Source organism: Macaca thibetana, chromosome 6 (genome assembly GCF_024542745.1).
Source record: "Macaca thibetana thibetana isolate TM-01 chromosome 6, ASM2454274v1, whole genome shotgun sequence".
Classification (NCBI taxonomy): domain Eukaryota; kingdom Metazoa; phylum Chordata; class Mammalia; order Primates; family Cercopithecidae; genus Macaca; species Macaca thibetana.
In genome coordinates, this window is record NC_065583.1 from 78,466,277 (window position 1) to 78,480,377 (window position 14,101).

The window sequence follows — 14,101 nt, forward strand, 5'->3', positions numbered from 1 at the left end:
TTAATCAGAAATTTTGCCCCAAATTTAAATAAGTGGCGGGGAGAAACGTGAGGTCAAGAGGGAATCCTGTCACGTAGTTTTAAAAGAAAAATGTCCACTTTATCTCAGTGTAGGTTTTTCTTAAATGGGCATTTCTGAACCAAAGTAGATACTTTTTAAAGTGGAAATGCATTTATCCCATGTGGCTTCATGTGAATGCATATGGCGATGAAGGCATTTTTTTTTGTTAAATGAATTTGTACTCTGAAGTGAACCAGATTACAGAGAAGTGTATTTAAATTTACAACTCCTTGACGTTGCATGAAATTGTGCGTGTCCATTTTTTGGAGCTTAAAATAGAATAATTCAAATGTCAGAATTCCGATCCAAGTTAACGTGTTGATTGAAAATTGTAGATTTTAAGATGGAACTAGCGGGTATTTTAACCTTTTAGGGGCTTAAATTGGTAGCTTTGTTTTTAACCCTTGGTGAAACAGTTAAATCCTAATCTTGACGTAATACCTAACTGTCTTACTGTATTGAAGACAAACATAAAATTATCAAAGGAATTAAGCAATGAGTTGATTTTATTTGATGTTATGGAGGGGACAAAGTGTGTAAAGCTTAACCGAATAAGACCCTGACATTCCTCATGCAAAACTACAAGTTGTAATCAACCACTTTCATTTTTTCTTATTCCTACACGTTTAAGTACATAAGTAATGATTTTAAGAGAAATTCTTGAAAATATGAGCATATCCAAAGAAGTCCCAGGACAGTCTTTCTTTATGTAGTTGAAACCACTTAATAAGAAGATACTTATATTTGTCCCGAATATTACAGTTTCAAGCCATTTTCTCATATTAACTACTTTTCAAATACGTTGTTCCTAGGGACCAAGTAGTGTATGTATGGGCTTTGAAAAAACAAAAACAAAGACTGTTTCTTTTATGTTACTTTTGTGTATGAATACCAATTATTAGCAGTAAAACTTTAAACTACTTCAAGGGCTATGCTTTCTGTGAACTGAGTTTTCTTTCTTACGCATTTTCTTTTTCTCTTGTCATCTGCCTCTCTACCTCAAGAACCAGCAGTTTGTGAACTGCATTAGACTGTAATATCGTTATAAAAGAATACAACTCCTGAGTCTTCTGATTTTCTTCTTAGCACTAAAGCTTTATAAACATTGCTATAAAGCATTAACACCATTAATGAAAGGAAAGATATTTTAAAATATTTTTTCATGTAGATGAAGATTTTGAGAAAAGAAAGGCTTCTCTGTTACTCTAAATAGCCTGATATGGATGATAATACTTAGATATGATAATAATTATACATTACTTTACCATATACAAAGGACTTTTAAGTCCATTATTTTCATCCTCATGATTGCAAAAAAGGAAAAGAGATTATGTCCTCTTCCAAACATAGATATTAAGGCTTAAGTCTGTACCTTCTTAGACACAGTTTACTTATAGTGCCATGTTCGTGAAAGTGAACTATAATGTTTTCAAAAGTGAAATAAGTTACCTTTGGAATATTTGCTATAATTTTTAATTCTCCTTTCAGGAAATGCAAGTAATTCTTTATTCATTCACAAATAGTTGAGTGTCCACTGTGTTCTGAACATGATGTTAAACAATGTAAACATAAAAAATTAATAAGCTATTTCCATTCCTCGTTTATAATCAAACTTATTGATTACAAAAATCACTTTAAAATTTGTGTAACAGAGGCCTGAATCAAGTATTATAAAAGCTAAGGATGACAGGTTAATTGACTTATTGGTATAGCACCAGGGAAAAGCATAAAATTTGAAGTAAGAGACTCCAAGTTACAAATGTCAGCGCGTGTACTCACTTTATTACCTTTAGTAAATTGGACAATCTCTGGACCCCCATTTTCTTACCTGTAAAATGGATATAAAACTAATACCAACTCCATGGAGTATTGTGAGGATTATCATAGTAAAATACTGCATAACTATTTGCAGCTGTAGTCGTGAGTCACTTAGCAGTGGGAATAAATTCTGAGAAATGCTTTGTTAGGCAGTTTCAGCAATGCACGAATACAGACTACCTACATGAACCTAGATGGTGTGTGTGTGCGTGTGCATATATATATATTTTTTTCTTCATATAAAAAAAAATGTCCCTGCACATTATTGGGTATCATTGATTTCTCCTGCTTGATCTGCAGTGCTAATATCAAATGCCCTATATCAGGTTCTATATATGCTCCGCTATCATCTTATCAGACCAGTAGGCAGTCCATCCTTGACCAAAACATTCTTATGTGGTGCAATTGCATTGGCAATTGTTTTTAAAATTTTTAATTTTTTAAAATTATTTCCTCTTCCTATACTTTTGGCTTTTCCAGATGTCATATAAACAGAAATATATGATATATAGCCGTTTGTGTCTGGCTTATTTCACTTAGCATAATGATTTTGAGATTTATTCATATTGTTAGGTCTATTTGTAGTTTGTTCCTTATCAATGCTTAATAGTATTCCGTATGTGGATCTACTATAATTTGTTTATCCATTCACCAGTTGATGAACATTTGTTTTCAGGTTTTGGCTGTTAGGAATAAAACTTCTAGAAACATTCACTTACAGGTTTTTAGGTGTATATATTTTCTTTATGGTTAGTATCTAAGATTGGTATTGCTGGACCATATGGTAAATTGATGTTTAATTTTATAAGAAATTGCCAAACTGTTTTCCAACATGTTTACATCATTTTCTATTATCACCAGCAAGAGTATCCTTGGTAGTACCTAGTATTGTTAGGTTTTGTTTTGTTTTTGTTGTCGTTAGTGTGTAGTCATGTCTTATTGTGGTTTTAATTTACATTTTTTCATTGTCTATTGATGTTGAGCATTTTTTCATGTGTTTATTTACTAACCATATCTCTGGTGAAGTGTCTGTATTTCTAGGTTTTAAATTGGGTTGTTTTCTTGTTAAGCTTTGAGAGTTCTTTATAACTTCTAGATAAAAGTTATTTATCATATATATATGTATTGCAAATATTTTATCCCAGTGTTATTTTTCTCTTTTTTTGGCAGTTCTTTAAAGAATAAAAATTTTAATTTTTTCTTTATGCATAGGTGCTTTTTCTTTGCTATCTAGGAAGCCATTACCCAACCTAAGCTCACAAAGAATTTTTGTTGTTGTTTTCTAGAAGTTGTATAGTTTTAAGTTGTACGTTTAGATCTGTGACCCATCATGAAGTAATTTTTACATAACATGTGAGGTATTAGTTGAGGTTCACCTTTTTTCAAAGGATGTTTAATTGTTACAGCATTTGTTGAAAAGATTATCCTTTCTTCATTGAATTACCTTGGCACCTTTGTTAAAAATCAGTTTACCGTAACTGAGCGACTGTTTCTGGCACTATTCTGTTCCATAGATTTAAGGTTGTCATTTTGCCATTATAACACAGTCTTCATTACCATAGCAGTATAGAAAGTCCTGAAACCAAATAATGTGAAATTCTTCAACTATATTCATTTCTCAAAGTTGTTTTAATTATTCTGAGTCCTTTAGCTTTCCATATCAATTTTAGAATCAGCTTGTCAGTTTCTGCAAAAGAGCTTGAGGGTTCCTGATTGGGACTGCATTGAATCTATAGATCATTTGGATAAAATTGGCATCTTGTCCCACTTTTTCTCAGAGATAGACGGGGAGTTACTCTAGCTTTCTGCATTCTAGTCAGAAGCCTATATGGGAATTTTTAGTGGTATTTCAGAAAGAAATAATTTTGCTCCACGATTATATTCACTATAATATCTTTAGTGGAAGAGATCACGGACGAATCCCTGTTTGTGAATTGGATATCATCCCCTGCTGCCATCTCAGGAACGTCATACCATAATTTTTTTCCCTCTGTTTTCAGTGGTCTTTCTAGAAGCCCGTCCGCTAGCATTAAACTTTTTGGGTTATTCCTTTGTTGAAAGCAAAACAATCTTGTTTTTAAAAAAAAATTGTTGTAATTGTAGTAAATCACACATAACATGAAATTTACCATCTTAACCATTTTTTTTTTTTTTTTTTTTTTTTTTTTTTGAGACGGAGTCTCGCTCTGTAGCCCAGGCTGGAGTGCAGTGGCCGGATCTCAGCTCACTGCAAGCTCCGCCTCCCGGGTTCACGCCATTCTCCGGCCTCAGCCTCCCGAGTAGCTGGGACTACAGGCGCTGCCACCTCGCCCGGCTATTTTTTGTATTTCTTAGTAGAGACGGGGTTTCACCGTGTTAGCCAGGATGGTCTCGATCTCCTGACCTCGTGATCCGCCCATCTCGGCCTCCCAAAGTGCTGGGATTACAGGCTTGAGCCACCGCGCCCGGCCCATCTTAACCATTTTTAAGTGTACATACAGTTCAGTGGCATTAAGTACATTCACATGGGTTTACAACTATTACCACCATCCATCTCAAGAAGTCTTTTCATTTTGTATAACTGAAACTCTTGACCAGTTAAACAATAACTCTTCCATTCTCTCCTCCCCACCCTCTGTTCTATGCAACCATCATTGTTCTTTTTGTCTGTATGTATTTGACTACTCTGAGTACCTCATATAGGTGGAATCATACAGTATTTATCTTTTTGTGACTCATTCATTTCACTTAGCTTAACGTCCTCAAGATTCATCCATATGGTAACGTGTGTCAGAATCTCCTTCCTTTTAAAGGTGTGTGAATAAATACACCATGTTTTGTTTATCCATGCAGCCATTGATGGACACTTGAGTTGCTTCCATCATTTGGCTGTTGTGGGTGATGTGGCTAATAACACGGCTGTCAAAAATTTTAACCCCACTAGAATGTAAACTCAATAAAGGTCAGGAGAATCTACATCTTGTTTATTATCCTGTCTCCGATGTTGTAACTGGCACATAGCAGTTACTCAGTAACGTTTTTTAGATCAAGGAATGAACCTTACATCTGCCTCTAGCAACTATCTTGTAGCTCCTTGCCTTTATAGCTAAGCTCAAGTTTCTAAATCCACTTTCTGACTTTCCACTCTTTCCTTGTGTCATTTCAGTCTGGTTGCCAACCGCCCTGCTATACTGTAACTGTACTGTTACCAAAACCACTAGCTACATTATGTTGCCAAAACCACTAGCTACATTATGATTCTTATATCACTTAGCCTCTCTGTCTACTTCTAAGAACGGTGTATTTGCCAAACTTCTATTACCAGAACCTCTTCCTGCTTTTTTCCTATGTCTCTGGCTATTCTTATGTCCCTAAAGGTTTACAATATATTTGGGAGAGAGACATATAAACTAATATATTCAATAGAGTGTTTCAGATTTTATGATAAATGTTGACACATATTACTGTGAATGTACCAAGGAAAGTGTGCACAGTTCTCCCTGAGATTGGAGATGTGATCAGAAAGGATTCATGGATGAGTGAACTCATTAATGTTGAAGGATAAGGATATGTCCACTGCACTTCCTACTCTGTACACTTTCCATCTGATCCTTCTTCCATTGCCTTAACTTCACCTACTTTTTACATGCCGAGTTTATCCATGAAGAATACAACCTGCTTAATATTGTCATCTTTCTCCCTAAGCCAGAGCTTCAGACAGAAGTGATCCCAGATTCTTCTTTGCATTTACTCCACACATCTAGTCAGTCACAGTTATTATATAATGTATCTATCCATCTATACTGGCACTGCTTTGGCTCAGAATTTCCTCATTTCTTGCTTTAATTGTACAGTAGTTTCCTAGCTGACTGGTACAGATATTCCCGTCTCTACCCCAATCTCTATTCCATATTGGTGTACAATACACTTTATAGAATAGAAATCTAATCTTGTAACTCCAAGTCATTCTTAAAATGTTAAGTTATTCCAGGTTGGAGTGGTTAGAAGACACTCTGTAGGAAATGACACCTAGCCAGAGTTTTGAAAGATGATTAGGGGCTGGAGAAATAGCAATAAAGTTCATTCCAGGCAAAAGTATCAATGAAAAGGTATGAACACACTGCATGGGATAGTTGAAGAACTGTGGTTATTTTTTGAATTGAGAATGCCAAGAGAAAAACGTGGAGAGACTGATAAAGAACCATATCTTATAAAGCTTTGCATAATGGCAGAGGTATTTAGATATCATTAGTGTCATGGTCTTAATGGTTGTATTCTCCCAAAATTCATGTGTTGAAATCCTAACCACCAAGTTGATGGTATTAAGAGACTGCACTTTGGGGCTGGGCGCAGTAGCTCACACCTGTAATCCTAGCACTTTGGGAGGCTGAGATGGGTGGATCACTTGAGGTCAGGAGTTCGAGAGCAGCCTGGCCAACATAGTGAAGCCCCATCTCTACTAAAAATATAAAAATTAGCTGGACATGGTGGCATGCGCCCATAGTCCCAGCTACTCGAGAGGCTGTGGAACGAAATTTGCTTGAGCCTGGGAGGCAGAGGTTACAGTAAGCTGAGATCATGCCACTGCACTCCAGTCTGGGCGACAGAGCACAACTCTGTCTAAAAAAAAAAAAGAGGTAGAACTTTGGAGAGGTGACTTGATCAGGGCTCAGAGCTCTCATTAATGGGATTAGTTCCTATCTTTTAAAGAGTCTGAGAGAAACCCCTTCCCCCTTCCCTCATGTGAAGTTACAGTGAGAAGACAGCTGCCCATAAGAAAGTGAACCCTTAGTAGACACTAAATTTGCTGGCATCTTGATCTTGTACTTCCTAGCCTCCAGAACTGTGAGAAAGAAATTTCTGTTGATAAGCCATCCAGTTTATGGTATATTTGTTATAGCCTCCCAAGTGGACTAAGACAATCAGGAATGGCAAAAGGCATATTTCGAGTTAAGTGAATATTTTGATAAGATTTGTGTTTTAGTTTGACCTCTGTGACTGCAGTGAGGACAAGGACTATATTAGAGACAGAGGACACAATGTCAGATAGAAGGTGAGTGTGAAGTAAGGCAGTAGCAATGGAATAAAGTTCAAGGTTCTACCTCATCCACAATCAATGCTTTTCCTCCTTCTCCAGGTGGGTCTGTGTCTCTGCACATCTGTTTTGATAGTTCTCTTCGCATACATCTGTTATAACACCACTCTAAACTATATAAATGCTGATATACTCCTCTTTTCCTCTCATACCATAAGCTCTGTGAGGACAGGGATTTCATCTTATTTAACTTTGCATTAGTGTCATCTAGTATATATAAGGGTTTTAGAGCTCAGGAACTGAATGAGCAAATTCAAGGTTATATGGATGAACAGGCAAAAAACTATTAAAAAGGGTAAAACTTGGAAGTTCTACAGTAGGCACAAAGAAGATTAGGAGAGGTCAAGATCACTTTAGATTCAGAGATCATGGAACGTTTGCTTCATTGAGGTGCTAGAGCTTGATTTCGAAAGATGGGTAAGGCTTAATTAGGTGGAAGGATATACCATTTAGGGGGAAATGATGTAAACCAAGGTATAGAGAATGGTTGGGGATATGGCCATGGGTATACAAAGGAAACTAGTGAGAGAAGAAGCTGTGTTATGTCCTGCCAGGTTGTAGAGGATAGGCTAAATAGTCTAGACCTTAGCCACTAAGTAGAAGATAATGCCCAGAGGCAGTCTCATAGTGTCTACTCTGTCAAGTAAATCATTTGGAAGAAAAAAATATGCTAGGAATAGTCTAAGTAAGTTTCAAGGTGACTATGTCAGGCAAATAACCACGCCTTTAAGTCTTAGTTCTGTTGTCGAGTCAAGACAACTCACCCATATAAAAATGAAAATAATATACTTGTGAAAGCATTTGTGAAATATGAAAATCTGTAGGAAATTTATGGTTTTTATGTCTTCTCCCAGTGATTTTTATGTCCCTCTCCCTAACATAGATATGTGTTAGTCTTCTCCCACTAGTTTGATAAGAAAAAAACAAACCAAAAACCTTAAAGAGCTCAGTCTCCAAAGATTTTTGTAGTGGTTTCCTTTTCTCCTTGTCCCTGTGTACTATAGGTTTACTCTGAGGAGAGCAAATTTCTCTATTTCGATCTATTTTCAGTTATTCAAAAGTTAAAGATTTCAAAGCAGAGAAGTTAATTTCAGTAAATAGACCTTTTCTGAGGAGTTTTTATATATTCGTTATAAATAGCAAAACCAACAGTGTTCTAATGGCATAGACTTAATATACTGAAGACTTCATCTTTCATTAGATAGAAAAATTTTCTGGTCTCTCCAGGAGGTAAATGGGTAGGGGGAGGAAGACAAGAGATGGTAGGAACTTGGAACCCCAGAGGTTTTTAAATATAAGAGCAAAATACAGAAGCTACTGTGTATTACACAGACTCACATTTTTTTTTTTCCAATGGCTAGTTTGTTTTCTGCCAGTTCCAGTTACCCACATCCCTCTGTATTTTGGGGCCTGTACTTCCTCTAAGGTGTGAGAGTTTGTTTTTTTCCTTCTGTGGGCTTTTACAGGCCTGAAAAAGCTTCTCCCCTTTTCTTTTTAAGGCCCTTCAGGAGTTTTTGCAATCTTTACTGGTCTCTAAAAGGGAGGAAATACACAATTTTTATCTTTCTTTTATAAACCTCATCTTCCTAGAGACACCATGCTCCCAGCTGGCTACGATGGGATATTTCTAGATTTTCTTTTAGATCGCTTAGATGATTTGGGACATTAATAGTTACAAAAACTATTAAGGGAAAACTATAACAGGAGGTTATATATAGTATATTATTAATTTTATAGTATGTATAGTCTGTATATTGATTTCATCTAAATCTCTAAATATATAGATTTCATCTATACATTTATAGTATGTATAGTCTGTATATTGATTTCATCTAAACAGGTTTCTGTCCCTTAGACTTGAAAGAACGTGTATCACTGTAGTGTAGAGATGAAAATAAAGGACACAAACTAAAAATGATTTTGGTTTCTTTTTTTTTTTTTGAGAGTTGAGGATGATTAATGCAGAGCTAGAATGACAGGCAGGCAAATGGATGGGTAGACAAACGGGTTCTATATTCCCAACTTGAAATCACACAACGCTTCATGAATTGAAAATTGATTAGGAAGTAAAAGTTTGCCATGGAATCCTGGCAGAGGAGAGAGTATAGTGAGGATGACATGGAAAGTAAAGGTATCAAGAGGTCTTACGTGGCAGATTGGAGGGCAGTAGGATACCACTAGTGTTTCACCACAGATGGTTTGAAAAGCACTGACCTAGAGCGACGTGAAACTTGGTAGCAATAGAAGTGGCTACACGACCAGAACAGAGTATATACGTGGTAAAACTTCTTGATACCTTTACTGTTTCCATGTAGTGGCTATTATGACTATAAAATATTTATAAACATTTTTGTACACAGATTTTGATAGTCATAGACTCATTGCACTGGAATATAAACTTAGAATTGCCAAGCCTTTAGGGTAAATTTGTGTTTAGCTTTAGAAGAAACTCAGTTTTCCAAAGTGGTTGCAGCATTTTTTCCTCCCACAATGTATGAGAGTTCCAGTTGCTACCTGTCTGCACCAACACTTGGTGTTGTCTTTAGTTTTTAATTTTAGCCGTTCAGTAGTGTGTAGTTCTTAGTCATCGTGGTTTTATTTGCATTGCCCTGAGGAATAACGATGTTGAGCATATTTTCACTTGCTTATTGACCATTGGATATTCTCTTTTATGAAGTGCTGTGTAAAAATTTCCCCCCATTTTTTGAATTGGGTTTTGTCCTTTTCTTTTTGATTTTTAGAAGTTCCTTACATACACTGGGTCTGACTCCTTTGTTAGATATATGTATTAAAGGTATCTTCTCCCAATGTGTGTCCTGTGTTTTCACTTTCTTAATGGTGTCTTTGATGAGTACACATTTTTATTTTGATAAAGCACTATTGTTAATTTTCTTTCTTTTAAGGATAGTGTTTTTTGTGTCTTATTTAAGAAATCTTTGCTTATCCTAAGATTTGAAAGATCTTTTCCTATGTTTTCTTCCAGATTCATTGTCATTTATCTTTCACATTTAAGTTTATGATTTGTCTGGAATTAATTTTTGTGTAAGATGTGAGGTAGGTGGTTAAGGTTCATTTTTCCCCCTAGTACAGTTATCTAGTTGTCTAGCATTATTTATTGAAAAGACCACCTCTTTCCTCATTGTATTGGTATCTTTGTTGTAAATGTATTGACTTTACATGTGTGAATATAATTCTGGACTCCTTGTTCAATTACAGTGATGTGTCTGTCCGTCCTTACGCCAGTTGGCTTGTCTTATTTACTTTATTTGTATAAAAAGTCTTAAATCTCATCCATTTATCTTTGAGATGATTTAGAAACTGTGATAGGCTACATTTGTTTGGTTTGGGGTATAGCCATCTATTAGATGAAAAAAATCATATATTTAATAATCAGTTGGAAATGAATTAAACTTAGAACAAACTAATTGTCTTATAATACTTTATAGAGATAATTAACTTGTTTTTTAGGTCATGATGGGACTGTGTTAACATTTCAGAACCTTTGTTTTTAAATTGACATACACTTTGTGTTAACTTAAGGTAAGAAATGTACTGTGACTCTCTCTGGAAGTTAAAAATAGATCAGAAAGATGGATTTACATTTGCGAAGAGCTGTATTATAGGGGAAGTGAATTGATAAGCTGTTTAAGCCATGGTGATAGGCACAGTCTGTTCTGCTTTGTTCCAGCATTCTCTTTCCAGTAAATACTCTTTTAGTCTCATCCCTAGATCCTCTAGTGGTCAGTAAACATCTTTTTTTTTAATGTAATTTCAAAATTGTAAGATACGTGTCAGAATCCTAGCAGGAGACAGAAGACATTCTGGTGGGATTTTAAAGAAAATTTAATGGAACTTCTTTCTATAGACAGACAGTAACAAAGTAAACAGCATGGCACCTGGCGACTAGCAGCAGCAAACATAGTTACCACCTTAGGGCTGAGGTGCAAGAAGAAGAAATAACCATGAATATATTTAGAAATAATATAAAGCTGTATTTCTTCTCTTATAACTTATTTATTTAAATGTCACATGACAGGATCTTCCTGTGTTACCATCCCGTGAAAGTAACATTTCAGTTGATAGCAAATGAAATTTTAAGTAAACCTTTTTGAAGTGTACTGGTTCATTTCCTTTTTTCTCAGTATGTGGAAAATTTTCAGCATTTCTTATCAAGTGGAAAGAGACAAGATAATTTGTCATGGGGTATATCAAAAATAGCATTTGTGTATTTTCGTTCATATACATCACTGTTCCTTTCCTGTACTGCAATTATCTCCCTCACAAATAAATTCTGGGAATTCTCAGTTCATATGTAAATAGAAATATGACAGAAGTCTTAACTTAAATAGCAATTCAGTTAGCTTAAAATTTAAGTTACCTTTTTAAATACCTTTTACCTAGGTTCACAATGGTCCGTAGTGGAAAAAATGGTGACCTTCATCTTAAACAGATTGCATATTACAAACGAACTGGTGAATATCATCCAACTACACTGCCAAGTGAGCGAAGTGGTATAAGAAGAGCAGCAAAAAAATTTGTCTTCAAAGGTAAAATTAATGTTCAAAATTTTGATTATTGATTCTTCCCTACATTCTTCTTTGTGGAAATTTGAGAACTTCTGTAGTAATTGGTTGTTGCTAAATAATTACCAGTTGAATTGATGATGCCACTCAATCAAAAGCAAAATAAAAATTACACTCAGCTAACTGAAGGCCAGTAAGCATGAAAAGGGTGGTATAAATTATAGACAGAATATGATACCATGAAAGAAAACAAAACATTTTTCTAAATTAATGACTTCTGCTTTTACCCTTTCGTGGTCTCTAACGGTGCACTTTCCAGCACTGATGCCACTTTCAATGAGGAACTTTTTTGATGCTTAATAGGAAAATGTTGACAAAGTTAACTGGTTTGTTTACTAACATGAAAACTGGAAGGAATTAACTATATTTCTGTGATCATGTCCCCCCAACCCCACCACTGCCATTAAATATTCTCAGGATCACATTCATTTTAGGACCCTTGGATCTTCCTGAATGGACTAAATATTTGAAAAGCAGTGGGATATTTATCTTGGAAGGTCATGATAATTTTTCCCTCTTTTTCCTCATATAAAGGGGAAGAGAAATTTGGGATGAGATAAGCAACAAGTAGTCACCAGATAATTAAATGGATTTTGTGTTATAAATGGTAATTTTGTCTCTTAGGCTTACCCCAAAGCAGGTTAATAAAACTGTAAGATAATAAATAAATGCCTGCTTGCGTCTCCCTGTGTATATCCCTACCAATAACTCCCTTATACTTAAGATTAGGCAGACCCATTACCTCTTAAACTGAAGTGAGGATTCATTCATTCATATATTTGATAATTTATGTAACAAATATTAACTGGGTTTCTGCTATGTGCCAGTCACATTCTAAGCCTTGGAGATATATTGAAGAATAACATAGATAAGGTTCCTGCTCTTAGATTGCTTATCTTCTAATTCTAAAAAGTAAGGAATGTTCCACTCATCAATCTGCTTACTCATATTAGTAGCTGAATGGTGTATTTTGGAATTTGAATAGCTAGCCCATTCACACTAGAGAGGTAGATGGTGATTTGCTCCATCCCCTGGTTACTTCCGAGCTGAAGATTCTTCTCAGTTGTACTCCTAAGGAAACAGAATTGTCTTGAGGATTAAAGTTTTTTCCACTTCCCCACTTCACCATCCCTACCTTCTACTCAGATATAGAAAAAGCGGAGAGAGCTGTTTGCTTGCAAAAACGCAGTGATGATAAAACATTATTTTAGAAAATTCTGTTCCAGGTAGGTGTTTCTCTATATGTAATTTATTTGCTAATCTGTTACATTTTTAGGATGTGCCTGCAAAATCTTCCTACTTTAAGTACTCCCATAGAGAGATAATTTTGTATTTCCGTACTTATTACATGCTTTGGTGAACAAGCTGGCTCTGTTTATATTGATAGGTACAAAATTATAGCAGCTACCGCCCTTCCTAAGTGTCTAAGTAAGTGTAACAGCTAAGAACCTTTGTGTGGTAGCATCATTACAAATAAATATTTTGTTTTAAATGCAGTAAGATTTTGTAAAACAAAACAAAAACCTTCATGGTTTAAACAGAAGGCTATGATTCGCTTAGAACTACATACTTCTCTAAAAATTACAATTCTATGTTTTTGGTATCATTTATTCCAGATAAAAAGCTGTTTTATGTTGGAAAAGACAGAAAACAAAATCGTTTGGTAATTGTTTCAGAAGAGGAAAAGAAGAAAGTCTTAAGAGAATGCCATGAAAATGACAGTGGAGCTCATCATGGTATATCCAGGACCCTCACTCTGGTAGAATCCAATTATTATTGGACATCTGTGACCAATGATGTCAAACAGTGGGTATGGCTTATGTATTTAGAATATTATGAATACTGTCTTTCTGAGAGATGTTTACAATTTATTATTTCTCCAGGTTTATTCTGGGTATCACCTCTCATTAAGTATTTTTGGCATGGTTATTTTTATTTAAAAACCATTTAAAGGGAGTTGTATTTCCCTTCACAGTTTTTTAAAATAACTTAAGTATAATTTGAAAAGGAAAGAAGCATCATTTAAACACTTGAAAATGCCATATTTAGATAAGAGATTATTTAGAATCAGATTTGTATCATTGAATTTTTTTGTGTAGGCAGAATTTAAATGGAGCTGGAATTCGTTTGACTAAATCATTACCTTTTCAATGGCAATCATACAAGGTTTTTTTTAGGAGGAGAATATGTTCATAGTAAGTCAGGCCTAGTATGTGCTCTCATCTTTTGTGCTTGTTCCATCTTGAGGTAGAATGTCATATATGACAGAAACCCAAAACCAAATATAACCAAAATCAAATTTTGAGAATCATGAAATAAGTCTGAGTTTTGTAACTTTATGACCCATTGGGACCTTCAACTTCTCCTAATAGAAAATTCACCTATAGGAATTTTGGGGTTCTTGCTAGAAGTCAACTGATCCTACTCTTTCCAGTGTACTGTATGCCAAATGGTAGGCATTCCTTGGTATATCTGTGAAATCTCCTTAATAATTGTAGTAGTGCATCAAAAAGACTGGCATTTCAAGCGTAAAGAATTAAACCAACAGTTGAGTATCATTTGTGAG

The 14,101-nt window shown here is 35.1% G+C and overlaps 1 protein-coding gene across 2 annotated transcripts in view; it reads left to right on the top strand.

Annotated features, from left to right (window-relative positions):
* The window catches only part of GIN1 (gypsy retrotransposon integrase 1), a 32,566-nt gene that overhangs the window by 509 nt on the left and 17,956 nt on the right, over positions 1-14,101 (top strand). Inside the window, exons 2-3 of one of the 2 annotated variants that reach the window (XM_050795443.1) lie at positions 11,354-11,499; positions 13,152-13,345. In XM_050795443.1, coding sequence (XP_050651400.1) covers positions 11,361-11,499; positions 13,152-13,345 — 333 coding nt within the window. In that variant the 5' untranslated portion in view covers positions 11,354-11,360. Of the gene's footprint in view, positions 1-11,353; positions 11,500-13,151; positions 13,346-14,101 lie in introns of those variants that run through there. The other variant, XM_050795444.1, reaches the window with a different exon arrangement.